This window comes from Peromyscus californicus, unplaced genomic scaffold (assembly GCF_007827085.1).
Source record: "Peromyscus californicus insignis strain IS unplaced genomic scaffold, ASM782708v3 Scaffold_7__1_contigs__length_154581171, whole genome shotgun sequence".
In the NCBI taxonomy this organism is placed as follows: domain Eukaryota; kingdom Metazoa; phylum Chordata; class Mammalia; order Rodentia; family Cricetidae; genus Peromyscus; species Peromyscus californicus.
Genome location: NW_026294595.1, coordinates 95031895 through 95059599, shown reverse-complemented (window position 1 = coordinate 95059599; position 27705 = coordinate 95031895). Strand labels below are relative to the sequence as shown.

Genomic DNA, 27705 nt, shown 5'->3' with positions numbered 1-27705 from the left:
TTTAAAGGTAAAGCCCCCCACTCCCCAACTCCAAATGAGAAATGCAAAGAACACAGGCCACAGTTGGTCCAGATCACTACTACAAGAAGAAAATGGCCAATGTCCTCTATCTTAGAAAAAGCTCTGGCCCTCTGAAATGCTCCTCCAGAGAGAGACAAGGGACAGCAGCCTAGGACGAGGGCAGCCCTGGAGCCAAGCTCCGGTAGAGCAGAAGGAAATCCAGACTGGATCATGTATTTTCCCCTGTCAGTTCCACTCCCTGGCCCCTTTGCCCAGTCACTAGCTTGAGCACCATACCACCTGACCAAGGGCTGGCACCAGAGGCTGACTGCAGGAGATAGATAGGCCCAGCCAGCCTATAGGCCCCTCACTGGTACTGAATGGTAGGGGCAGTCCATAGGAGAGGCCTTGATTCTGAAGCCCTTCACTGTCCTCCGGATAAAAGAGTACCTTCTTAGTGTTGATGAAAGGTCATGTCAGAGCTCATGAAGCTGAGGATCCTAAAGACATTGAAAAGGTAGGAGGAGACTACCGAGTACTCTGGGGAGGACGGTGAGCTGCCTAAGACGAGAGGACAAGGAAGACAGGAAAGCAGCTTCCCCTAGAGCCTCACACTGGGGCCACAGGCATGTGGGTATTATGCCCGTTCAACTCCTTTAGGACTTATCACAGGATCCCTGGGGAGGGGATAGCAACACTCTTACTTTAGAGGTAGGAAGCAGGCTCAGAGAGTAAGTGACTTGCCTGAGATCACACAGCTTTTATGTGGTAGGTCAGATGTGAATTTGTTTACCCTATTCCGATACACCTTTTCTCTATCCACAGCTCTTTAAGTGGCAGTGTTATTCCCAATATACTGCACTCTGAGAAAAACCAGGTCTTCGATCTGTCTTTCTAACAGAAACCTTACCCAAAACAAAGTCTCCTTCATAGCTTCCCTACAAAACAGAACGTCCTCTCCGAGAAAACAAGAACGTCAGCCTTAGTCCCGAATTCCTGGCCTGGATACCCGTGTCAGCTTTTCCAACTTGCCCTTCACTGCCCAGGACCCTAGACCTTGTCCCTAGGACCCCACTCCCTTAAATTCAACCTGTGAGCAGCTCTGTGAGGGTGCATTGCTGCTCACCCCTTCCCTTGTCAGTGACAGACCCAAGACTCTCTTCATCTGCCATCAAATGTTCCTGTTCAAGAAAGAGAGCCAAGGACCACAAGAACCTGCCGTGAAGCCTGTGCTGGAGGCACTTGGTGGTCTTGCTAGTAAGTCCCCTGCTGAACTTTCCTACAGTTAGACATTAAGGCACAGGTCAGTCTTGCTGAAAGGAACCAAAGAGCTTCCAGGGGCAAACCCAGCAGGTACCCAAGCCGAGAACAGGATTCTGTATAGAAAGGATAATGAAGGATAACACAGTTTATCACAGAGCAGGTGAAGCAGGAGCAAGGGCAGAATCTCAAGATGTTTTTACTGTTCTCATAGGTCCTGTTCCCTCAGGTGCATAGCTCTGCATTGTTGGTTATGAGAGAAACCATAAAGAAGAGATTCATTTTTCAGAATCAGAGGAAGCTAACAGATATATATGGTATGAGCTCACACATCAGGATTTAAAGAGAACTGTGGGGAAGTGAGGTTTAGAAGCAGTACCAGAGATGTCTGCTAACACTTCCCAGTTAAGTCTTGTCAGAGAAGAGAGATGAAATTCCAAGCAGGAAGCAAATGAGGGCCATGGCTACCTCCCTGCCAGCTGCCAACTATGGACTGAGAAGCAAACCCAGGAGACTCCACTGGTACAAGCAGCAGATTCTCACCTTTCCTTCCAAAGCACAGGACAGAGACCCAGTCTTGAGGCAGTGACATCTCCATCCAAGTCCAGCCATTCCAAAGAGCCACTGCTGCCAACGGCCTCTCCGGCCTGGGATAAGGAAAAAGCAGTGAGCCCAATGGAGCGGTGTGGAAGCTTCCCTAACAGCCACTGGGAAGTCGAAGCCAGGCTTACCTTAGGCCTGTGGTGCCGTAGCAAAGCAGCCTCGGCTGGGTGGTTAAATCGGAACTTCTGTGCCTTCCCCAGTGTTAGGACAGCTCCTTTGACACAGACAAATGAGTTCAGTCCATGACTGTGCTCCGAGTACATACTGGGAGATAAGCCAATGCCTACAACAAGTTGATAATTTTGCTAAGTTGATACGCATTAATTATACATCTCTCAATTATACTCAAATAAACAGCAAGACAAGTTCCAGGGCACGTAGTCAGAGAAACTTCAGGAAGAGGCAGACTGAGTTCAGCTTCAGAGGATGGGATCTGAAGAGATTAGTACTAGAGGCATACTGACACCAAGTCTTTACAGCACACTACCAAGAACTTCAAAAAAAAAAGCAGGTATCATCCAATCCTGCCCTATGCTCCCATTATCACAGATGAAGAAACTGAGGTTCAGATCACCAAGTACAAATTTCCAAGTCATTCTCTACTCTTGGGTCCTAGAAGGGGAAGGATCATATTAGGAAATCTTCAGGTCTCTGGGTGTAGAGGCTGAGTAACACATGATTGAAGCTTGCTTCATTGAGCTCTTTGGACCCATCAGATTGAAGCTGTCCATCATTCATCCAGATAAACACAGGGAGGTAGATAGTCCTACCTTGTGTCAGACGGCAGGAAGCAGTGACCTCTCGGCCATTCACTGTACAGCGTGCCCCTTGGGTAGGCCGCAGAATGACCACTCCACAAGTGCTAGTGATTGTGCAGTGGTCCCTCTCAATCCACTGGCCCTGAAGGACTAAGGAGGTGAGGAGGAGATAACCAGAGTGGGGAAACCATTCAAGAGAATGCCTCTTCCAGTTTTGACAAGATCCAACCCAACAGTTGGAATACTTCCCATCACAACAAGAAAGGAACACCCACCACCTGAAACCACCCAGAACTGAAAGTCTCCCCCTGAATAAGCCTCCTCCTTCCAACTTCCAGACCCAAAAGCTGGCAGCAGAAAGAGAAGCAGACCCTTAACCCTTCAGAGATTCCTTTTCTCTCCAAGACCATCAGCTTCCTTTAGTAAATCTTTCGGGCACCAATAGCTACCTGTGTGTCAGACTACCTACCGATGTCCTGCTCCTGGTCTGAATCAATCCTCCCTATTTTTGTTGTCCCCTCCTGTGGGGAGGAAGGAAATAAGACATTTCAATAAGCATAAAAAGAGATATAGCCCTGCCGCAAAGCACAGTCCACATTTGTGTGTAATCAGTGCCTTCCCGTGCCAGCTCAGCATTTTTAGAACCATTTCCCAACTCCAGTCTGGCTGGCCTGGCCTGCCATCCACTCACTCTGCAGTCCAGGAGGACAGGGGCAAACAGTAACACTGGCAGTGATACACAGCACTGACTGTTTGCAAAGCCCAACAAGTGCTGACAATCTCTGAAGTCAGGGACTAGATAGAGCTGCAGGTCCGAAATTCTCCAGTAAAAGGGAGGGGGCAGACATAGACTTCATTCTCAAAGCAGCGAAGGTGAGTGTGGCCTGTGTTTGATCCAGGAGACTCCGAGACCTTTTATAAACATTTATGGACTGTTACCTTCTTGCTCTGCAGAGGAAGCATGACAGACGCCAAATTCTATGAAGGGTAAAGCACAAATAGGGGGGAGGAACTGGAAGAGAGGAGAAGAGAGCACAGGCAACAGGTGTTAACACAAGCAAACCACTGAATTAGTAGAGACTAGGGCCTTTGGGCCCCTGGATTACGACAAATCCACTATAGACCATATACTCTATTAGGAGGCAAAGACACACTAACTTGAAGGCCTATCTTCACCATTTCTTAAGTAACATTTGCTATGTCCCAGGTATTATGCTGAACGTTTTGCAGACATCTTTTTGTTTGTTAGTTTTGGTTTTGTTTTTTGTTTTTTTTTTTTCTTCTGAAACAGGGTTTCTCTGTAGTAGCCCTGGCTGTCCTGGAACTCACTCTGTAGACCAGGCTGGCCTCAAACTCACAGAGAGCCGCCTGCCTCTATCCCCTGAGTGCTGGAATTAAAGGTGTGTGCCACCACTGCCCAGCTTACTGTATACTTATAGGCCAGAAATCTGAAGCTCATAGGGAGTAAATTGTCTACAACACCTGTAGATGTAACCAACCGTCTTTTTAAATAAGAAACACAGAACCAATGCAAAGAAGAAAGCCAAGAGGTCAGAGCTAAGAGCTAAAACCTTACCCTTCCTCCTGCGGTGGTCCTACCTCTCCGAACCAGAGCTACTTTCTGTGTTAAAGTCTTTATATATAGTTTCTGTTCTGCCTTCTCATTGGTTGTAAACCCAACCACATGACCGCCTCGTCACGGCCTGTCTGTAAAGGCCTCCAGGTTTTCTATGATTGGTATTGAGATTAAAGGCATGTGTATCCAATACTGACTGTATCCCTGAACACACAGAGACTTACCTAGCTCTGCCTACCAAGTGCTGGGATTACAAGCGTACGCCACCACTGCCCTGCTTTCCTATGGCTTGCTAATAGCTCTGACCCCGGGCAATTTTATTTATTAACATACAAATAACATTTTAGTACAAATAAAATATCACCATAAACACCCATTTGCTAAGTAGGAAAGCTGTGGCTACAATTCCAGTCTCTGAATCCCCAGCCCAGGTTTTTTCAGCCTCACCATAACCCCGCCCCATGGGAGTGACTAAAATCACCACTAGGCCACACTTTCAGCAGCAAGAACAAGGAGACCTTGTAAGTTTCCCAAAACAGCATGTGAGAGGAATCCTGGGAGCAATGAAGCTCTGGTTTGCCCTTTGCCTTCTATCTTCCCTCCCTGAATACAAGTCAGTGGTTGCCAACCTCTACCAACACTGCCAAGGGAGGAGTGTGATGGCTGATCTTGGTTAGCAACTTGACTACATCTGGAAACAATCAAAACCCCGGCAGGGGCCGGGCGGTGGTGGCGCACGCCTTTAATCCCAGCACTGGGAGGCAGAGGCAGGCAGATCTCTGTGAGTTCGGGGCTAGCCTGGTCTACAAAGTGAGTTCCAGGAAAGGCGCAAAGCTACACAGAGAAACCCTGTCTCGAAAAACCAAAAAAAAAAAAAAAAAAAAAAAAAAAACGGGCAGGGTTTTAGGATCCAATCAAGGAAATCCTTCTCTGAGATGAGAAGCCCCACCCTGCGGGGGTTTGGATGAGAATGGTCCTCACATTATTATGTCATGAATGCTGGGTCCCCAGTTAGTGGAACTGTTAGGGAAAGATTAAGAAGTATGGCCTTGAATTGTATTGCAAAATAAAAAAAATAAAAATTAAATTAAAAAAAAAAAAAAAAGAAGTATGGCCTTGTCAGAGGAGGTGTGTCACTGGGTTTTGAGGTTTCAAAAGCCCACACCAGGCCCAGTCTTTCTCTCTCTCAGCTTTGCAACCTTTAGATCAGATGTGAGCTCTCAGCTACTACCCCAGTGCCCTGCCTGCCTGCCTGCCGCCATGCTCCCTGCCATGATGGTTGTGGATTAACCCTTTGAAACTGTAAGGAAGCCCCCAATTAAATGCCTTCTTTTTATAAGTTGCGTTGGTGATGGTGTCTCTTCAGAGCAATGGAAGAGTAACAAAAACACACTCTAAATCTAGGCCACACCCTCTGGTGTCAGCACAAAGAAAGGGACATGGAAAAAAGCTCTTTGGCTTTTTGCTAGATTGTCCTCACTCTTGCTGGCAAGTTCATCTACTCTGCTGCTAAGGCACTCCAATGGAGACTTAAGACCAGATGAGTCTTTGTGGACTGAACAACTACTGGATTCTTGGCTTTTCTGTTGGGAGACTGTCACTATTGGACTAGCTGGACCACTACCTGTAAGCCATTCTAATAAATGCCCCTCTACACACCCATTTTTATCAGTTCTATTTCTCTAAAGAACCCTGACTAATACAAATAGGTTATAACTCTTCATATTAGTTCAGGGACTCTTGATGTTGGAGTACATTCCTCCTAAAAGGATAAGGGCCACAGAATATCACGAAACTATGACAAAAAGGTGACGAGCGAGCTCTCAGATAACAAGCACTTAGGCGGCCCCCGTGTTTGCTGTCCTTCTGCTTCTTTCTACAGGCAGTTAGTGACACAGAGGTAATTAGAAGGCATTACAAGGTGCCAGCCATCTCTGCTCTATCCACTCTTCCTGTCCCACCAAGGAGCTTGCCAAGGTGGCCCAAGAGAAAACTGTTCCTGGTGTATTACCAAAAGACTAGTTTCAGGTCTATGACCAAGTGAGCAACTAAATAAAAATGCAAAGAATCTTGGGTCACTACTATTATATACTTATTTAAGCCACAATCAAAACAAACCATAAAAATAATATGGGGATGAGGCTGGAGAGATGGCTCATTGATTAAGAGCACTGGCTGCTGTTTTTCCAGAGGACCTAGGTTCAATTCTCAGCACCCACGTGGTGGTTCACAACTGTCTGTTACTCCTGTACCAGGTGATCCAATGTCCCCACATTGGCCTCTGTGAGCACCAGGCATACACATGATACACAGACATACATGCAGGAAAAACATCCATAAAATAAAAAACACAAAACAAGAACAAAAAAGAATATGGGTCCACAAAGTGCAGAAACAACAGAGCTAGAAATGAACTAAAATGCCGCTTCACTGGTCCACTGATGCACCAAGGAGCAGGGAGGGAGACTCTGAATTCACTGACCAAATGAGAATTAACAGCCCTAGGTTCAGAGGGAGTCACCACTGCCTCCAGGCCTAAGGTTCTAACGTAACCATGGCTCTTAACCCTCTGCTGCCACCCCACGCTTTCCCACCTAACATCTTACTTCCTCTCCTCACTCCAGATTCCATCCATGATTCAGAAAAGTTCCACTCAAATGGTGACATTTTAACAGATCTGGTCTCCCCTGATCCCTGATCTCTCCCTATGGCTCTGAATGATGGAAAGATCTAAATAGTTTCTGGTACTTAGATATGTTAAGGTAAAAGTAGGCAAGCACTTCTGCCTGAAGCATTTAACTGAGACAATACAATGTATGCAAAATGCAAAGCATACCAGAAAAATAGGTTATTTGAGCTTCCCACTTGAGATGCTCAAAGGGCTTGTCCCAAGAACACGGAGGAGCTTGGCTACCATCTCTTCTAAGGTCCCACAGATGAGGAGCCTGGTTTCTCCAGAGATGGCAGCAGCAGCACATAGCCTCTACTTTTATTTGTTCTTTTAGAGTGTCTTCGGTAGACATTTATAAGAACAAAATCGGATCTTCAGTGAGCACAGGGACGATGGCCATATGAAATGTGTTCTGCCATCCACAGGCCTGTCTTCAAACAGGAAATCATTTCTGAAGGGGACAGGCATATTGTCAACTCTTCAAACTACTCATTTAGAAATGATGGCCAGGGCTCTTATTTGGAGAGCCTAGACTTTTATTTGACTTTTTCTAGATGAATGTTTATCATCATCCCTTACCATCAGTTCCTTAGACCCTCCCCCTTATGTTCAGCTTCCTCTATCTTTCTCCCTCTTCTCTAGGAAGTTCTGTGATGGAGATGGGGGAGGGTGGAGGGGAGGCATTTATTCTTGTTGCTACACAGGTTGAATGAAAGAAAGAGCGAGAAGAAAGCTTTCTAGTCTCTTGAATTCACCCAGGTGTTAGCAGTCTGTATTTGTAGTCTAGAAGTTCTGACAGTATCTTCTTCAGAAACAAACTGGCCTCAAACTCCTGAGCTCCAGGAGTCTCCTGCGTCACCTCCCTGAGCAGTGGGGACTGCAGGCATGCGGTACTCTTCTCAGCTTTCTGATTGTATTTTTGAGGCTAGGACTGTGCTCTCCTGACTACACTCCTGTGCTTCAAGAAGTCAGAAAAGCAATGTAAGAGGTTCCATCCTCACCTTAACATGGAGAAACTAAGGCCCAGAAACAAGAAGTGAGTTACAGAAAAGCATCAGTAGCAGTTGAAAACAAATAATCATTCTGATATCCAGCTTCCTACAGCCATTTACACAAAATCCAAACAAACTCCACCTTGTGCTGGATCAGATTCCTGAGCACAAAGCCCAAGGCAGCTCTGAGGCTTTGGCCTGGATCCCTAAGAACATGGCTGCGACCTCAGTTTTCCTTCCTTCACTTCTGGGGCCAGCACCGGGAAGGGAGGAGATGTACCAGCTTCCTCACCTTGAGGTGATAAAGCACAACACCTGTGCTGAGCACATCATCTTCCAAAGCCATCAGGTGTGGCAGGCTGGAGTCGATGACCACCCCAGCCCTCCTCCTGTGGATGTCCACACGGTAATGCTCCATGAGTGACTGCCAGTCATTCCACTTCTGAGTCCAGTCTTGAGTCAGCTGGTTTATCTGGAGAGGAACAAGAGATGACAGACTCCCTGTGTGGGGACAGACTGATGTTGACTCTCAGCTGCTGTCCCAGTATTTTACTGCCTCATAACCCTGCTATTACTATTCAGAACCTCAGAGAGACCCCGTACCTTCTCATCTGTGAGTGCTTCATGGGTTTTAAGTTCCAATAAGCAAGTATTACTTTCATAAGCAGAAGCTCCTTCAATAAATGCTTAAATTTTTCTCCAATGAGCATACACTGTTCTTTTAACTAGAAAAAAATGGATGTGTCATGTTTGGATATGAAATGCCTCACAGGCTCCTGTGTTAAAGACTTGGTCCTAAGTTGGTGGCATTGTTTGGGAGGTGATGGAAACTTAGTAGGTGGGGCCTAACTGGAGGAAGTAGGTCACAGGAAGTATGTCTTGGAAAGATGTACCATGTCCCTGGCTCCTTTCTGCCTCCCTTCTCATGTCCCAACCGCCATGAAGTAATTATCTTTGTTCCATTAGGTTCCCTTCCCCGGAATGATCTGCCTTACCATAGGCTTGCCAATGGGCCAGCAACTAGGGATCATGGAAACCTACAATCTGTGAAAACTCAAAGCCTGTCTGTGATTGTAAGTGTGTACTTCTTCCACCTCCGTTTTCAGTCACGTGTTCTGGTGTGTGTGTGTGTGTGTGTGTGTGTAAGAGAGAGAGAGAGACCACATGCAGAGAGGTCACTGGGTAATGCCGTTCTACCTGGGTTTTTACATGGGTTCTGTGGACCTGAACTCAGGTCCACGGTTGTACAGGAAGCGTTCTTACCCACTGAGTAACCTCCTCAGCCCCCAAATAACCTTTCCCCCTCTCTCAGGTAGCTCTAACTCACAGCAACAGAAACCTAACACAAAATGTTATATTTTTCAATTAATTAATGCCACTTAGACATCTACACTTACAATTACCCTTTCTGCATCTTTTTTTCTTTTTGTTTTCTTTTATTTTTTGAGACAGGGTTTCTCTTTGTAGCCCTGGCTGTCCTGGAACTCAGAGGTCAGCCTGCCTCTGCCTCCTGAGTGCTGGGATTAAAGGTGCGTGCCACCACCCAGCACTGCATCTTATATTTATGTGCTCTGTTTTTTAGGATTCCTCTTATGACCTAACATTTCTTCCCATACATGCAGCACCTTGAGTTACATCAAGTCTGCGCCTGGTTCAAAGGTAAGCAAAGCACTGCGAGGAATCCTCCCAGACTCTATGGAACTTGTCTGAAGACATGTGAGAATAAAAGAGCAGCGCCGGGCGGTGGTAGCGCACGCCTTTAATCCCAGCACTCGGGAGGCAGAGGCAGGCGGATCTCTGTGAGTTCGAGGCCCGCTTGGGCTACCGAGTGAGTTCCATGAAAGGCGCAAAGCTACACAGAGAAACCCTGTCTCGAAAAACCAAAAAAATAAAAAATAAAATAAAATAAAGAGCAGCAATCAATGACAAAATACCGAATGGTTACTAAATGCCAGGAATACAGGGTTTCTTTCTTTCTTGACATTGAAAAGCTTTGTTGAGCTTCTCTCCAAAAATTGTGTTGATGCACACAAATGCCTATTTATGGGGTGCCGTGTGTGTGCGCGTGTGTGCGTGTTTTCTCATTCCATGCAGAATCAGTTAATATCTGTTGGTGGTGAGAACAAGTCCTTTCCTCTAGTTTATGACATCTCCAAGCTCATCTGGGTTACTTGCTTCTTTTCCTTTTCACATAATACAATGTTTCTGCCTATATTCTGTCTCATTTACCCTTTCCTGTCCCTCTCCCACTCTTGTGGGTCCCCTCAGAGTTTTAAAAGTAAATACATCAAAGCTTAGAGGCCTTAGGTTAAGGACTAAGGGCCATGAGGGAACTGTGTTAAATTCAAGGTCTTTATTCCCTTTAGAAACTGCAATGTATGCAGAAGACTTATCCTGGGAATAGAGCTGAGAACACTCGGAAAAATAACTGAATTTAGGAAAGTAATTTTCTCATAAAGGAAATACTTAGGAAAATATGCAAAATTTAGATACAAATATTTAAAATACTCTAGCAAAATTATTTAAATATTATTAGTTGTGTTTTTAAGACCAATAAAACTATAAGGGGCTGGTTTGGACTGGGTTTCTGGCATTGGCATGTGGCCAGTTACATGGGCTGGCACACTCTCAAGAAGCCTCTGATGAGCATAACTCCCCTCCACACCCCAGTTCTGGGCAGCCCCAACCTCTCACATCCACACTTTCTAGGTCATATAGCAGCAGAGACATATTCAAGTCCAGCTCAGCTGGCCTAGGGAATGTGAAAGCGCTAATGAGCTTGGAGTCATTTTTATCCTTTACTGCATCTCTTATTATAAATATAAACAGAGACACTGTCTTCTGAGCCAGACATATCACTAGGCAAAAACATGATGAACTTCTAGATGTGTCTATAGTCTTCAAGTTGAGTTAGGGAACAAAATGTTCTTATGGCCAGAATGTTTTAATAGTACCTAAAGATGATACAACAGAATGTTGTGAGATATTTATATACTATGTGAGATGTATTGCTATGATTGGTGTGATAAAAAGCTGAATGGCTAATAGCTAGGCAGGAGAGTATAGGTAGGACTTCTAGACAGAGAGAGAACTCTGGGAAAAAGAAAGGCAGAGTCAACAGCCAGACATGGTGGAAGCAGGATGGACAATACAAAGATGAGTCTCATGGAAGAACATAAATTAAAAATTTAATCTTGGCCGGGCGGTGGTGGCGCACGCCTTTAATCCCAGCACTCGGGAGGCAGAGGCAGGCGGATCTCTGTGAGTTCGAGGCCAGCCTGGTCTCCAAAGCGAGTACCAGGAAAGGCGCAAAGCTACACAGAGAAACCCTGTCTCGAAAAACCAAAAAAAAAAAAAAATTTAATCTTTTTAAAAATGGATTATTTAAGTTATAAGAGCTAGTTAGGAACAAGCCTAAGTTAAGGCAAAGCTTTTATAACATAATGAGTCTCTATGTTGTTATTTGGGACTGGTGGCAGAATGAAAGTCCAACCTCATATGGTGCCCAATGCAAGGCCTTGAATATCCAAACACAGGGCCTGAGAAAGCTAAGGAAAGTTCTTCTGGACAAGGAGCCAGACGGGCCAGTGCTCAGCATACAGAGGCATGGCTACCGACTGCTGCCTGCGGGCTTGAGCCAGCCGCCAGCACAGAGCCATGCAGTGGATGGACCAGCCTTTTAAGGCTTGGCTCACATGGTCAGAGAAGGCTTCAGGCACACAGTAAAGCAAGGTCCAGACAGAAAAAAAACTCTAAAATGGTACAGCATGCTTAAAAACGTGATTAGATGCTAAAGAAAGAAAAATGGATATAGATAGTCATAAAAAAGTTTTAAAATAATAGAGAGTAAAGTAATATAAAGAAATAAAATAAGCTACGTAAGGATGAAAAATACATAGGGCACCTGGATCCTGCATGTTACTTTGCTGACTTTGAATTTTTTGAATGCTGATGAGTGAATGGCAGCTGCTGAGAGAGACATTGGATTGTTGAAGGGACTGCTAAATTAAACCAGCCGAGATACTTTAGGGGTGTCTTGGCTTCAAAATGGAAGTCGGGCAATGTGTTGTATTGGGGGAGAGGTTGTGCTTTTGTTTCCACAGGAAACGAAAAGCCATGGATTCCTTTAAAGTTAACAGAGATCAGATTTGACCAGGGGAGACCTCCTGAGGATCTTGGCTACAGACGTGAGGGAGGAAGTCAGGAAAGACAACAGGACAGGTGATATGTGTGCCGATCCCTCTGCATGGGAATAGCTCTAAGATTGGATGAAACATGATAAATCTTGTTTGTTAGAGTCCTCATGACTTACTATATTACAATTTGGATATGCAGTCCAAACAGACTTATAAAGTTGATAGATGCCTTTTAGCTACTTAAAATTAGAACAATAAAAAATCATCTTTAGCTGACTTGTACACACAGCATATTCCAAACTTCTGTTAATGCAGATATATATGTTGCCTTTAAAAGTTTGTGTGTTTTCCAGAAAAAAAAAAAGACCAGACACCAATAAAAACAAATAGCCCAGATGATCCAGCTTCTCAGAATGCCTCTGTTGCAGTTTCCTCAAAATTCTACATCCAGAACAACTTCAAAGCTGCTAGCTGAGGTGGTCCAGCCTCACAGACTACTCCAGCCAAGACTTCAGATAAGCTCTACACTTTCTCATCCCACAGAGACTAAACAAAAAATACAGTTAGATCTCCCAGGACTTAACCATTATCCCAATTTTCTCAGGGTCCCCTAGAAATGCCATCACCCCCAGACAACAGGAAGCAGTCTAGAAAACATGACACCCATATTCCCAAGATGTAGAGTAGGTGGTTTTTGGTCATTCAATAGGTTATGGATATTTGTCATTGTTTAGAGGGGTGGGTAGCAAGTTATTATTGGTCATGGTCAGGTAGGAAACTAAACAAAGGAGGTTAGATTTAGGGACCTTTTTCTAAAAAGATAAAAAAGTGGGGATATAAAAATGATAGGATAAAAGAGTAGATTATTAAATCTACTTTTAAACTAAAACAGCAACTACTAGTCTCAAATATTAACATTTATGTGGATTTTTGTATATTGATACAAATTTAAGGTTATTTTTATAATACTGTATATATGTTTCTATTCTTGTTTAAGATATTTTTGTATGTGGATACAAATTTAAGGTCATTTTTGCTATACTGTATTTATATTTCTATTCTTGTTTAAGGTATTACACCTATGCAGCTCATTTAAAAATCTAATGTAACGCCGGGCGGTGGTGGTGCACGCCTTTAATCCCAGCACTCGGGAGGCAGAGCCAGGCAGATCTCTGTGAGTTCGAGGCCAGCCTGGGCTACCAAGTGAGTTCCAGGAAAGGCGCAAAGCTACACAGAGAAACCCTGTCTCGAAAAATAAAAAAAACAAAAACAAAACAAATCTAATGTAAAGTTCTAGTCCTTAGGCTATTATTACAAACTGTTTAGAGTAATTAAATAATGTAGGTTAGTAGTTAGTCATCTATAACAATCAAACTTGTAGTCATATAGGTATGTTTTCAAGGTCAAACAGATATATTTTATATATGTGTGTGTATATATATGTATATGTGTGTGTGTATATATATATATATATATATATATATATTAGATAGTCTTCAAACACTTCAGAGACCTACAAAATATGGCATTTAAGATGTTTTAATAATATAAGGCTTTTCATGACAGTGAAACACATCAGTTCCTGGCAGCACCAATTTATTTCAAAAAAGATAATGGGCATCAAAGAATTTCCATATGGAGTTTGCTTTCCATGTGGCAAAGCTAGCCATCTGGGCAAGAAACTGACCTTGCCTCAACTGCTGACAGTATGCTGTACAAATTGGACAAGCAGGACATAAAAGAAGGAGACTGCCAAACTTTGCCAAGACAAGGTAGGAAAGTCCTTCAAAATTTCCTGCTTCACACACACACACACACACACACACACACACACACACACACACACACACACACACACAAAATCTGTCAGACATTCTAGACCTGCAGGCCGAAGATGGAATGCCCCACCATTACAGAGGAACCTTAGGTGACTGTTCAGACAGCAAAATGTCTGTCATTTCTATAGTTTTGGAAGTTGTTTGCTCTACATTTCCTGTTTACTCAGGTAATATTATATCCTTCTTGGATCTTTGATGGGGTTGAAGACTAGACAGTTATACCACTTTTTTGGTTATCAAATTTTTTTTTTTTTTGGTTTTTCGAGACAGGGTTTCTCTGCATAGTTTTGGTGCCTGTCCTAGATCTCACTCTGTAGACCAGGCTGGCCTCGAACTCACAGAGATCCGCCTGGCTCTGCCTCCCGAGTGCTGGGATTAAAGGCGTGCGCCACCACCACCCGGCGGTTATCAAATTTTTTTAATGTTATAAAGTTTATAAGGTTGAAACACTTTAAAAACCTAAGTTGTTTATCTAAAAAAATGTTTTTAGGTCTAAAAAGATATTTTTAGGATGGTAATACAAGTTATAATAGAAAGTGGTTCAAGTATAAAACTTTAGATTCATCAAGATAGGATAGATAAGAGAGTAATTTCTTTGAATATGCAAAATACAAATAGACTGGACATTGTGAATGTAATTCTTGCCTGATAATTGTTCTTATTGTATGTAGTCTTACTGTTAGAGTTAAAACCTTTCCTTTTTATTTAGACAAAAAGAGGGAAGTGTTGTGGGATAGTTGTACATTGTGTGAAGATGTATTGCTGCGACTAGTGTAATAAAAAGCTGAATGGTCAATAGCCAGGCAGGAGAGTGTAGGCAGGACTTCCAGGCAGAAAGAGAACTCTGAGAAGAAGAAAGGTAGGGAGAGTGACAAGCCAGACGTGGAGGAAGCAGAGTGGGCAGTACAGAGATGAGGTAACAACCCTTGTAGAAGAACACAGATTAAAAAATATGGGTTAGGGCTGGAGAGATGGCTCAGTGGTTAAGAGCACTGGCTGCTCTTCCAGAGGTCCTGAGTTCAATTCCCAGCAACCACATGGTGGCTCACAACCATCTGTAAAACGATCTGATGCCCTCTTCTGGCCTGCAGGGATACATGCAGACAGAATACTGTATACGTAATAAATAAATAAATCTTTTAAAAAAAATGGGTTAATTTAAGTTGTAAGAACTAGTTAGGAACAAGCCTAAGCTAAGGCCAAGTTTTTATAATTAAAGTATGTCTTTGTTGTTATTTGGGGCTGGTGGCAGAAAAGGAAGTCTGACCACAACAGAATGTGGGGATATGAGAGATTTTTTTTTTCAGAGCTGATGACTGAACCCAGGGCTTGCTCTACCACTGAGCTAAATCCCCAACCCTGATATGAGAGATTTGATAATAGGATCTAAATCCACGACCAACAAAACCCCACAAAAAACCAAAGGCCTGTACTTTTCCTTTAATATGTCTGTGGGAATCATAATAATTCTGCTTTTCCAAGTGTCTTGTCTCCACCCTCCCTCAGTGGGTCTTTCTGACTTTTTGGTTGTTACCAATCTGATTCAGGAGGTTAACCCCACTTACACCACACTCATCCCTTCTGACCTGGCTTTCCTCTTCTGTTCACCACTCTCCATGATGAATACTATCTTCCCTGCGGCACATGCTTCTACACTGTTGCTGTCCCACACCACTGCCCCAGCTCTATGGTTTTGCTTAGGCTGTTTCTCCCTCTCTAACAACTCTATCAGTCCTTCAAAGTCTGGTTTAGAGCCAGTTCTCTGCCTTCTAGCAGATGACAGCTGCTCCAAAAATTACAGGCTATAATGATTTCTTTCTTATCAGAGGCCTCATGAAGCACACCAACCTCTGTGTATCCAAGTGATCTGTGGCTACCTGAGGCAGGGACTCCTGTATCCCTTGAAGCTTCACAGTGAGTGCTCAATCTGTGAATACATGCTAGTTACCTGACTAGAAAATTTACTAGATTTACTGACTAGAAAATAAATACAAAGGAAGCCATTAACCATCAACTAAGGCAAACGCCTTCCCTACTCAAGGCTCAATGGAAAGAAAAATGATTTCTGAACTAGACAGGTCCTCTCTGCCCCACCAAGGGCAGTACACCTAGTTAAAGAATAACAGATGGAGAGATCCAAACTTCTAGGATACTGGCAAGTTCAACAGGGTCCACACAACACACCTACCTTCAAATCATTCTGGAGGATTAGCTCCTTCAGGCTTTCATCCATTTCATCATTTAATGAGCTGAAGTTCCTCTGCACAGAGAGGGGAGGGGGAAATGAGTTCTGATGTTTTCCTGGTTAATAAGTTCCATCATTACACTTCAGAAGGGTAGAGTATAGATTAAAGACTTCACCACCAAAATCAGAAATATGTCAGGAGCATTTGGTATTTGGGCTCATATGAGTACAAAGGAGGAGAACTGAAATAAAGTTTTCTTTAGGACCCAATTCCCCATATCTTTCTCCACAGAGAGTAAGGGCCAATAAGGCAAATGTTCTCTAGACAAGAGATGATACAAGGGGAGGCATCCAGTTCATCTGAAGCTACACAGAAAAATCAGGGAAATTCTTCTGCCTTTGCTCCATCACTGTCAAATGAAAACATGAAGCATAGGGCCATCCAGGTGGCTCAGCAGATAGAAGCACTTGCTCTGCAAGCCCAATAACCTGAGTAACATCCCAGAGCCCAAGGTGGCAGGAAAGAACCAACCCCAGAAAGTTGTCCTCTGACCTCTACATGCATGTATGCACAAACACACTAATAATATAAAACTTGAAAACAGGTGTATGGCAAGCCCCAAGTGTTTAAGGGACAAGACCATCCATCCTTGGAATATGGAAGAGTACTGGCTGCCACATACCAGTTCAAAGCTCAGCAGCATGGCTTTCAGCCTATCAATCTCCTCCCTGAGTTCTCGGATGAGCTTCACATTCGCATCCTGAAACACAGAGAACTCCGTCACCACTGGCCCGTATCAGGTCCCAAACTGCTATGAAGTGCTAGTTTGGAGAAGTATTATTCTTTGGGAATGACTTCTACAGTATCTATAGTACTGTAAAAGGACCTACAGTATCAGCTTCATCCAAGAACTTGAGATAAATGCAAATTCTGGCCCCACCCCAGAAAGCAATTCTTTTTTTTTTGTTTGTTTGTTTGGGTTTTTTTTTTTTTTGGTTTTTTCGAGACAGGGTCCCTCTGTGTAGTTTTGGAGCCTGTCCTGGGACTCACTCTGTAGACCGGGCTAGCCTCGAACTCACAGAGATCCTCCTGCCTCTGCCTCCCGAGTGCTGGGATTAAAGGTGTGTGCCACCACCGCCTGGCCAGAAAGCAATTCTTGAGGGCTGGGGCTCAACAATGTTAAACTATTCAGGTGATACTTTTGCACATGAACTTTGAAAATTATCACCTTAGAGCAGGCCAGAGAAGCTCACAAATGCTAATCCTCCTATATGATGGCTAAACCTGATACATGCCTAATCACACTGCCTTCGAAAACTGCCCCTAGGTGGGCTAGGGATGTCTGTTCACCAGTTGTGGCCCCTGCTCTGAAACTTTTCACGGAATCTCCAAGAGGTAAGAAACATTTGCAATATTCTTATCATTACTCAACTTTCAAAACCACAAATTCTTCATACTTCCAGTTTAATAAAAAAGAGAAGTCAATTGCAATTTATATAATAAAACTCAGACAATTATCAGTATCCATTAAAAATAAAATCATCAAACAGAAGCTTCCAAAAGACCTTTCTTAGAGTGGCAATCATACACTGGGGATCTTGAGAGGAAAGGCCTTAAAGAAACACCTGAAGGAAATTACTCATAAAATTTGCTGAGAACAGTAGAGAGATCAGAGAAATGTGGAGACTCCACTGGGAGAAAGGAGAATCATTTGCAGAAGGCAAGTCTGGATGACAACTGTGGTCATCAGTGCTTTGTCAACTTGACACAAGCTAGTCATCTGGGAAACTGGAACCTCAACCGAGAAAATGCCTCTATCAGACTGGCCTACAGGCAAGCCTGTGGGATATTTTCTTGGTTAATGATTGATGGGGAGAGTCCAGCTGAATGTAGACAGTGCCACTTCTAGATAGGCGGTCCTAGGCCATCTAAAAAATCAAGGTGAGTGAGCCATGGAGGGCAAGCCAGCAAGCCGAGTTGCTCTAGGTTCCTTCCTCAGTTCCCCGAGATGATGGACTGTAATCTGTATGATGTGGTAACCCTTTTGTGGGGTTTTGATTAAGATACTTGGTCCCCTCACTCCCATTGGTGGCTGTTTGGGAAGGATGAGGAGGTATGGCTTTGCTAGAGAAAATATGTCACTGTGAGTGGGGTTTGAGATTTCAACGCCATTTCTAACTAGCTCTCTCTGCCTCTTGCATGAGGTTGAGATGTAAGCTCTCAGCTGCTGCTCCAGACACTTGCCATCTGCTACATCTACTCCACCATCATGCACTCTAACCCTCTGGGACCATAAGGCCCAAATAAACTTTGTCTTCTATAAATTGCCTAGGCTACAGTATTTTACCACAGCAACAGAAAAGTGACAAATACACCTTTCTCCCCAAGTTGCTTTTCTTCAACATTTTATCACAACAGAGAAGCTAACTATGACAAAAATAACAAGAAAGAAAGAGAGAAAACAATAAGGAGGACTTCAAACTATGTTAGACCAGGACTTCCAATGAGGGCCTTACCTCATTCACCTGTGGCTTGTTGATGATGTTTTTGGCACTGGATGCATATCTCAGGGTACTCATGGTCTCACTGTAGCTGGTATGTGCAGGGGACACAGCTGAGAGGGAAGGATAAAGCTGAGAAATACACTGGGCCCTTCCATCCCAGCTCTTACTCACTTGTCTTGCTGCTAATGCCCTTACTGTATGAGACACTCTCAAGAGACTGAGGAACGTTAGTGGTCAGGGTATTTTCTAGGCACAATACTACCTCCAAACAGAAGCAGATCCCACATCCCACTTACTGGCAACCATGATGGTTCTGGAATTGCCTCCAAGGCTCTCCTTCAGCAGCCACGTCAGCACCGAGTCCCGGTATGGGATGTAAGACTGCCTCCTTACAGGTCCCCCTCCACTGCTGGTCCCAGATGTAGTGCTAGGAACCCCACTGTCACCCCCACTGCTGGCTGCACTACTGAGGCTCTGGCAGCTGCTGAACACTTGGGAGTTCTGGGCTTAATAGATACAAAAACAGAAGTAGAATACAGAGGGAATTATGAAGCAAATACACTAAAACAAAACGACTGCAGAACATAGAGTATCTTACTCCTTTCCTGCATAGGATAGGAGGCTTTAAGTTTGAGTTTATATCAGACTTTGGACTCGGGATATGAGCTATTTTAACATGATTCTATAATGCAGTCACTCATATTCTAAAACCACCAGGTTTCCATGCTCAAACCAAAAAGTAACCTTATCGAAAAATAGTCTTGTAAGCATCTACCCTACTGTGACAAAATGGAACTGGTGTGAGTTATTCCAAAGTCTCCCTCCCCACTCCAACCACTCAGAGTCCAGCAGCAAAATACCTAAAGCGGAGATGACAATTCCCAGAGTCACGAGGGACTTGTTGATATTGGCACCTTCAGTAATCCGGTCCTTGCAGTAACTGGGATCTGCTCTCTCACTAAAACAGACCAATAAAAGTAAACACTAAAGCAAACAGGACACTACTCTCAGTGGTTTTGGACCCTCATGTTGTAACAGACCACAGACTCAGTTTCCCTTATGTTACTCTTCCCTGTGTCATTCTCCTCAACTCTTTCTTCTTTCTGGATACAAACCGAAGCAGATCCAGCATCCCACTTCCTGGCAACCATGATGGTCTGGAGTTGCCTCCGAGGCTCCCCTGAGTCCCAGTATGGGATAGAAGACTGTAAGACTGCCTCCACACAGGCCGCCCGTGTAAATCTTGCTAGTGACTTTTTTGGTGAGGGGACTGCCAGAGCACTTTAGGCCAAGCAATTCGTGTCTACAGTACCGATGGTAGCAGTCACTCATAGGCAAAGACTTGCTTTAAATTCACATTTTGATGGTTTACTGATTTGTCAATTTACTGACACTGTCAATTGTCTCAAAATTCTACCCCTCTTTTCTGTTTCATTTTTGTTTTGTTTTGTTTTAAACGGGGTCTCATTATGTAACACGTTTAACTGTCCTGGAACTCACAGAGACCAGCCTGTCTCTGCCTCCTGGGTGCGGGGATTAAAGATGTGTAACCATCATGCCCACCTCAAAACCCCTTTTCGGAGTAATGGAAAGTAATAGAAATTCACAAGTTTGACTAGCTGCTATGCTTTCAGACAGGATTTAGCTTCCCTGACGCCTCACCCCACTGCCGAGCTCGAACTAAACCCAGTGCTTAGTGTAATCAGGCAAGCACTCTACCACTGAGAGTGCTCAGTGCCCACCACCCCTTCATGCTTAGTTCCTAACAGTTCTGTTCACTACTGGTTTGGTTTTTTTCTTATGACGTTATCCTCAAATTTTTCTTCTTTCTGGATACATATTTGGCTATAATGTGAGTACAGTATGAATAAGTAAGAATATTTACTTCTAATAACTCAAAGTACAGTATCTTTTAAAAAACTTAAAGTAGTATATACAGCTACATAAAATTGATATTAAGTCAATGGAAAAGGTACACTAACTCAGTTTACTTCACAGGACAGTTGTTTTTAATCCTGGCTGCACACTGAGATCAAAGCAGCACCAGCCTTTTCCTCACCCACATAATCAATGCATTATTCTGATCTAAGATGTGGACTTCAGGAGGTGTTTGTTTTTCAAAAAGACAGGGTTTCTCTGTACAGCCTTGGCTGTCCTGAAACTCACTCTGTAGACCAGGCTAGCCTTGAACTCAGAGATCCACCTGCCTCTACCTTCCAAGTGCTGGAATTAAAGGCGTGTGCCACCACCACCTGGAGTGCTTGGGGAGTTTTAAAATGTCCCAACAGGCAGTTCAGACTAAGAACCTGGGACGTAGCTGGGCAATAGTGGCCTACACCTTTAATCCCAACACTCAGGGAGGCTGAGCCAGGCAGATCTCTGTGAGTTCAAGGCCAGCCTGGTCTACAGCGCGAGATCCAGGAGAGGCACCAAAACTACACAGAAAAATCTGTCTCGAAAAAACCAAAAGAACCTGGGATGCGAAGGAATTTCCCAGTTCCTGACCCTTTGTAACTTTCAAGCTAGCATCAAGAATTCCTTGATTTGTAATCTCAGGATGATTAAAACATTCAAAGAAGGCAAAACCCAGGATCACACCTATCCCATGTAAAGTGGGCAAGAAGCAGGCCACTGTCAAGAAAGCAATAATTCTCCTTGGCTTTGAAATCCCAATTACCTGCCTGCTAGGTCCACAAGGTTGATCTTGCTGGCAGTCTCTGAGGGAAGGTTGCTCTGTAGGACTGCCTAAAGACAAAACCATTTAAAGCTGTTATGCAGAATGATTTGCACTCCCTCTCGGATACTGTCCTAACCAAGGTGACATGTTCTAAATCAGATGAGCACTCACTATCTGATCAGCATCACGTCTCTAAAATCACCAGCACAACCTACAGTGAGCAGGGGAAATCTCCAGAGCCCCTGTGCAGTTTCTAGGGACACTAGGAGCATTAGTACAACTTATCAAGCAAGCCAGTCAGGGGCTCTGGCTTTTACCAGCAGAGCCACAGAAGGTATGATAGCCCTTGCTCCAGTCTGTTATTGTGCCCAGTCACAGCATGTTGGCTTTCTAGGGCAAGAACTTTACATGTTCCATTCAGGACCACTTATCCACCACCACCAAAACTAATCTTTCTTCCTTAACTTGCTTTCTGCAAATGAACTTCCTCACTAGGGCAGCTGGAGATGTGAGTGGGCAACCAAGACAAGAATACCATATATACACTAGGCAGTGGTGGCGCATGCCTTTAATCCCAACACTCTGGAGGCAGGTGGATCTCTGTGAGTTCGAGGCCAGCCTGGGCTGCAGAGTGAGTTCCAGGAAAGGTGCCAAAGCTACATAGAGAAACCCTGTCTTGAAAAACAAAAACAAAAACAAAAAACAAACAAACAAAAAGAATACCATGTATCTGTGCTATTTTCTTAAATACTGTACATCCTGGGGCACACATTTTTTAATATGCCTAGAATCTCTCAGAACTCAGAAATAGTTTCGTTCTTCTTTACATTGCCTTTGGAAACTGAACTCGTTAATCTTCTCCATCATATTGGAAGTGGACTTTTTGCTTTTTTCATTGTAATGCTCATTTTCATTTCAACCCTGATTTTCATTTTAGACAGACCCATACTGATCCACTAAGTGTGGACGTATTCTGAACTGTTACAAGCAAAAGATAAGCAGAAGATTGGAGAAGTCATTGTACCAGAGAACATGTGAGTATGAAGGCAGGAGGAAAAGAAAGAGACAGGAATACAAGACAGTAATCACAAGGCGCGAGAAAGCAATCAGTAAGGAGGACAACCAACCTGTGTGTAGTGGATAGTGAAAATGGCATGGGATCTGCTGCTGGCCTCGTGGACATGGGTGGCTGCCGTGATCCTACGTGTACAAGACAAGACAGTTAGTACGAGGACTATTTAAGCATGGTTAACCCTAAGGGACCCATATGAACATAAGAAATGCTAAGACTGAGGTTTGGTGAGTGAAGAAAGCACCACCACCAAGCCTGACGACCTGAGTTCAATCCCTAGGACCCACACGGCAGCTCACAACCATCTGTAACTCCAGCTCTAGGATCTGACACCCTCTTCTGGCCTCTGTGGGCACAGCACACATGTAGTGCACATACATTCCAGCAAATCAAGAATGTGGTGGTTTGAAAGAAAATGACCCCGAAAGGGAGTGGAACTATTAGAAGGTGTGGCCTTGTTGGAGGAAGTGTGTCACTGAAGGGGTGGGCTTTGAGGTCTCTTTTGCTCAGTGTGATTTTTCATGATTTTCAGTCAATTTCCTGTTGCCTGCAAGATGTAGGACTCTCAGCTACTCCAGCACTATGTCTGCCTGCATGCCACTGTGCTCCCCATCATGATGATAATAGACTGAACCTCTGAAACTGTAAGGGAGCCACCCCAATTAAATGTTTTCTTTATGAGAGTTGCCATAGTCATGGTGTCTCTTCACAGCAATAGAAACCCTAAGACAAAGCATAAAAATGAGAATAATTGGGTGCTATCAACATGGAACAATTTCCCAAAGACAGACCCATTTAAAACAAGACAAGTGACTTGTACTGGGAATGGTGGCTCGCACCTGAAATCCCAGCACTTGAGAGATGAAATCATCAGGATTGTCGAATTTGAGGCCAGCTTGGACAGACCTTGTATCCTTCAGAAACAGGGCTGGGGAGATGGCCCGTGGGTAAAGTGAGCTTGGATCACCAGCACTGGTGTAAAAAGCTAGGCATGGTGGCACATGTCTGTAACCCAATGCTGGGAGGTAGAGACGGGAAAATCTCAGAGTGCTTGATAGGCAGCAGGTCTAGCCAATCAGTGAGCTCTAGATTTGGTGAGAGACCCTGCCTTAAAACTAGCAGTAGAGAAGGACACCCAACATTTACATATATATACACAAATACATAAATAAGTAAATAAATAAATATTTAAAAACCCAACAACCAGCCGGGCGGTGGTGGCGCACGCCTTTAATCCCAGCACTCGGGAGGCAGAGGCAGGTGGATCTCTGTGAGTTCCAGGCCAGTCTGGTCTAGAGAGCGAGATCCAGGACCAACACCAAAACAACACAGAGAAACTCTGTCTCAGAAAAAAAAAAAAAAAAACAACGTAAATGTGCTGCAGAAGCCTCACAGAGAGCTAAGTTATAAAGCAGAATATTCATCCAACAGTGTCAGAAAGCCTTTGGAGCTGACATTTTGAATTATATTGATGCCATGTTTAAATGAGGAGCTCACAGCCACTCTTAGAAATCCATCCCAGTGTTAATCCCTAAAGCTGTTGAATCTCCCCTTTATCTAAATGTAGGTCAACGATCCTTCTGTTTAAAACTATCTCAGAAAAAAAATAAAAATAAAATGATCTCAGACTATGTCACTGACTTCTCTAGGGGAGCTGGAGGATAGAAAAAGGCTAAAAGTCTAAGAGGTGTTCCTATAACTCAAGGATGCAGAGAGTTAGGCAAATCTAACTCTTACATTTATTTTGTTCGTTGGCACAGCAAATTAAACCTAGGGCTCATGCTAGGCAACCATTCTACCACAAGTTAACAGTCCAGTTCCTATCCCCTCATATAGCCCAGGTTGGCCTCAAAGTACACAGCTGAGAATGGCTTTGAACTTCTGACCCTCCTACTTCCATCTCTGAGTGTTGGGATTACAGCCATGCATCATCACCCCTGGTTTATACAGTGCTAGGGATCAGACCCAGGGCAAATACTATACCAACTGAACTACATCCCCAGCTCCTCCAACTCCTCTTTATTTATTTTTTAGAAAATTTTTTAGATTTATTTATTTAATTATTATCTGAGTATGAATGTTTTGCCCTTATGTATGTGTACAGCGTATGTACCTGGTACCTGAAAAGGTCAGAAGAGGCTTCAGATGCCCTGGAAATGGAGATACAAACCAGTGTGAGCCTTCATGTGGGTGCTGGGAATTAAGCCTGGGTCCTCAAACTCACTACATAGCCTAGGCAGGTCTCAAATTTATATTCCTGCCCCACCCTTGACAACTGCTGGGATCATGTTTTGTTTTATTTTATTTTATTTTTATTTATTTATTTTTTTGAGACAAAGTCTCTTTTTTCTTTTTCTTCCCTGGAGCTGAGGACCGAAATCAGGGCCTTGTGTTTGCTAGGCAAGTGCTCTATCACTGAGCTAAGCCCCCATTCTCCAAGGTCTATCTGCATAGTCCTGGAACTCGCTATGTAGACCAGGCTGATTTTGAACTCAGAACCCACCTGGTATCTACCACCGCATCCAGCTTGAATCCTAACTCTTTTTTTTTTAAAGATTTATTTATTTATTATGTATACATGTATGACTGCAGGCCAGAAGAGGGCACAGATCTCATTACAGGTGGTTGTGAGCCACCATGTGGTTGCTGGGAACTGAACTCAGGACCTCTGGAAGAGTACTGGAAGAGCAGTCAGTGCTCTTATCCTCTGAGCCATCTCTCCAGCCCTTGAATCCTAACTCTTAATGATTCAGGAGCTCAGCTTATAATGAAGACCAGGCAGAAGTTCTTCTGAGAGAATTTAATGAAATTCTGAGACTAGAATGTTAAATTTAAATGTTTTCCAGTTAAAGGACCTAGTATTAACAAGATAAATGTAAGACTGCTGGGCAGTGGTGGCGCACGCCTTTAATCCCAGCACTGGGGGTGGGGTGGGGGTTGGGCAGAGCCAGGCAGATCTCTGTGAGTTTGAGGCCAACATGGTCTATAGAGCGAGATCCAGGACAGGCACCAAAACTACACAGAGAAACCCTGTCTTGAAAAACCAAAAACCAACCAACCAAACAAACAAATTTTTTTTTCTCCCAGGGAAAAAAGCTTCCCTGTAGGCATTTACAATAATATTTTAGATACTCAGAGTAGGTGAAAACATGAAATGTTCTCACAGTGCACAGTAGCTTCTGGGGCACTTAAGTTACTCTTCCAGGTTTCATATGCCTATAACCTCACAATGTGGAAAACAGTTGTATGAATCATTTTGTGCTATATTTATCTTTGCCAAGCTGAGAAGATGGTACTGCCCAATATTATTCTGTCCAGAACAAACTCCTGGTAGTGAGAAGAGCAGTAACTCTTAGTCATGTTTTTGTTCTGAGGCCTTCTGGATATGACTGAACTGGAGGGAAGTGTGGAGAAATCACTGCAGAGGTGGCCATACCCTCTAAAGGACAGGGGAACACAGGCTGGCAAAAGGAGGCTGCAAAAACACCAACCCTCCCCCAACAAACCTGTTTTACCTGTTTGCTATCCCCTCCTCCAGGAGCTGGATAACTTGCTGATAGTTGGTAACAACATGCTGAGATAGACCTGTCCAGGTTGTGAGAGGAGAAAAGAAGCCAAAGGAAATTTCTGGTAAACTAACCACTTCTTGTAGGATTTTGTTATTCTTTTCATTACATTTACCTCCCCCCAACCCCCATGTGAGTTTGAATGCAGGCCCACCATAGTGCACATGTGGAGTCAGAGGACAATTTACAGGAGTCACTGGGTGGTGGTGGTGGTGGTGGTGGTGCACGCCTTTAACTCCATCACTCTGGAGGCAGAGGCAGACGGATCTCTGCGAGTTCGAGGCCAGCCTGGTCTACAGAGTAAGTTCCATGACAGCCAGGGCTGTTACACAGAGAAACCTTGTCTCGAAAAACGAAAAAACAAAACAAAACAAAAAACAATTTCCAGGAGTCACTTCTCTTTCTCCACCATGAGTACCCAAGAATTGAACTCAGGTCATCAGACTTGATGGCAAGAACCTCCAGACCCAATCAGCCATCTCACCAGCTCTAATCTTTTATTATATTTATTACTCATTCTCTCTCTCTCTCTCTCTCTCTCTCTCTCTTTCTCTCTCTCTCTCTCTCTCTCTCTCTCTCTCCCCCTCTCTCTCCATTTTTTGAGACAGGGTTTCAAAAAGCAGCCCTGGCTGTACAACAGCCTAAGTTGTCCTGGAACTTGCTTTGTAGATCCGTTTCCCTCTGCCTCCTAAGTGTGGGGTTAAAGGTGTGCACCACCATGCTTTTCTTTATCATCCTTATATCACTTCATAAGCTAGAATGAGAAAACCTGACTAATAAGATCATTCTTTTTTTTTTTTTTCTTCTCGGAGCTGAGGACCAAACCCAGGGCCTTGTGCTTGCTAGGCAAGCACTCTACCACTGAGCTAAATCCCCAACCCTTAACATTAATTAATAAACATGTATTGAAACCTCTCATCAGGTGATGTGATGGGTTCTAGAAATGCCAGCATATTTACAAAAAGATTATGGTTTAGAATTCATGCAGTGGCCACGCTAACCACAAAAACTCCCTCACAGCTTTACTATGGAAGTTATATGAAATCGCCCCTCACATATTATCGTTGGCCCTCACAAAATTCCTGACAGGAAGGTGATATTTTACCCACACGGTGGCAGACTCAGTTTAGCATAACAAAGTATGTCTCGCTCCTGTTACAGTTTACAACATGAAATTATACTAATGCCACAGGAGTAGGGACAGACGAAAATGCTGGGCAAATTTAAGTAGTGGTCAGGGTGGCTCTGCGGATGAAGCAAGGCTAGAACAAGCCATTACAGAAAGGGAAGGCTTGAGACAGGTGGGAAGGATCCTAAAGATGTGAAGAAAATCTTTATGGAAAATCTGTGCTAGAGCCTCCACAGAGACGCGGAGACAAGACAATGCCATGGGTCTACAGCTAAATAAATGTACACACAAAAAACTGACCAAGTAATTTGAAAAGTGATTACATTGCAGCAGGGTGGTTGCAATCAAAATTCTTAGCAACTTTCCAGGAATGAAGAGACAAGAGTTGTAGCCTACAACACACCCCAATTGCACCCCCTCCTCCAATTTTTGTTTGTTTTATTTTTTGAAACAGGGTCTCACTCTAGCCCAGGCTGCTCTTGAACTCAAGACAATCCTCTTGTCTCAGTCTCCTGAGTGCAGAGATTATAGACATAATGCCTGCTTGAACATTCACTTCTTCTTTTATGATTTATTTGTTACATATACACTGTTCTGCCTGCATGTATGCCTGCACACCAGAAGAGGGCACCAGATCTCATTACAGATGGTTGTGAGCCACCATGTGGTTGCTGGGAATTGAACCTGGGTCCTCTGGGAGAGCAGCCAGTGCTCTCAACCTCTGAGCCATCTCTCCA

General features: G+C 43.8%; 1 protein-coding gene across 6 annotated transcripts in view; it reads right to left on the bottom strand.

The window, feature by feature from the left end:
- Nucleotides 1-27705, bottom strand: part of Stard9 (StAR related lipid transfer domain containing 9) — a 100761-nt gene that overhangs the window by 29051 nt on the left and 44005 nt on the right. For 3 of the 6 annotated variants that reach the window (XM_052722454.1, XM_052722459.1, XM_052722455.1), the window contains 13 exons: nucleotides 25789-25858; nucleotides 22329-22401; nucleotides 21202-21269; nucleotides 19385-19482; nucleotides 18821-19030; nucleotides 18537-18634; nucleotides 16703-16780; nucleotides 16023-16094; nucleotides 8153-8332; nucleotides 3091-3142; nucleotides 2634-2771; nucleotides 1992-2077; nucleotides 1804-1907 (listed from right to left, as the gene is read on the bottom strand). In XM_052722454.1, the coding sequence (XP_052578414.1) occupies nucleotides 1804-1907; nucleotides 1992-2077; nucleotides 2634-2771; nucleotides 3091-3142; nucleotides 8153-8332; nucleotides 16023-16094; nucleotides 16703-16780; nucleotides 18537-18634; nucleotides 18821-19030; nucleotides 19385-19482; nucleotides 21202-21269; nucleotides 22329-22401; nucleotides 25789-25858 (1327 nt within the window). Of the gene's footprint in view, nucleotides 1-1803; nucleotides 1908-1991; nucleotides 2147-2633; nucleotides 2772-3090; nucleotides 3143-3560; nucleotides 8091-8152; nucleotides 8333-16022; nucleotides 16095-16702; nucleotides 16781-18536; nucleotides 18635-18820; nucleotides 19031-19384; nucleotides 19483-21201; nucleotides 21270-22328; nucleotides 22402-25788; nucleotides 25859-27705 lie in introns of those variants that run through there. The other 3 variants (XM_052722456.1, XM_052722457.1, XM_052722458.1) reach the window with 3 other exon arrangements.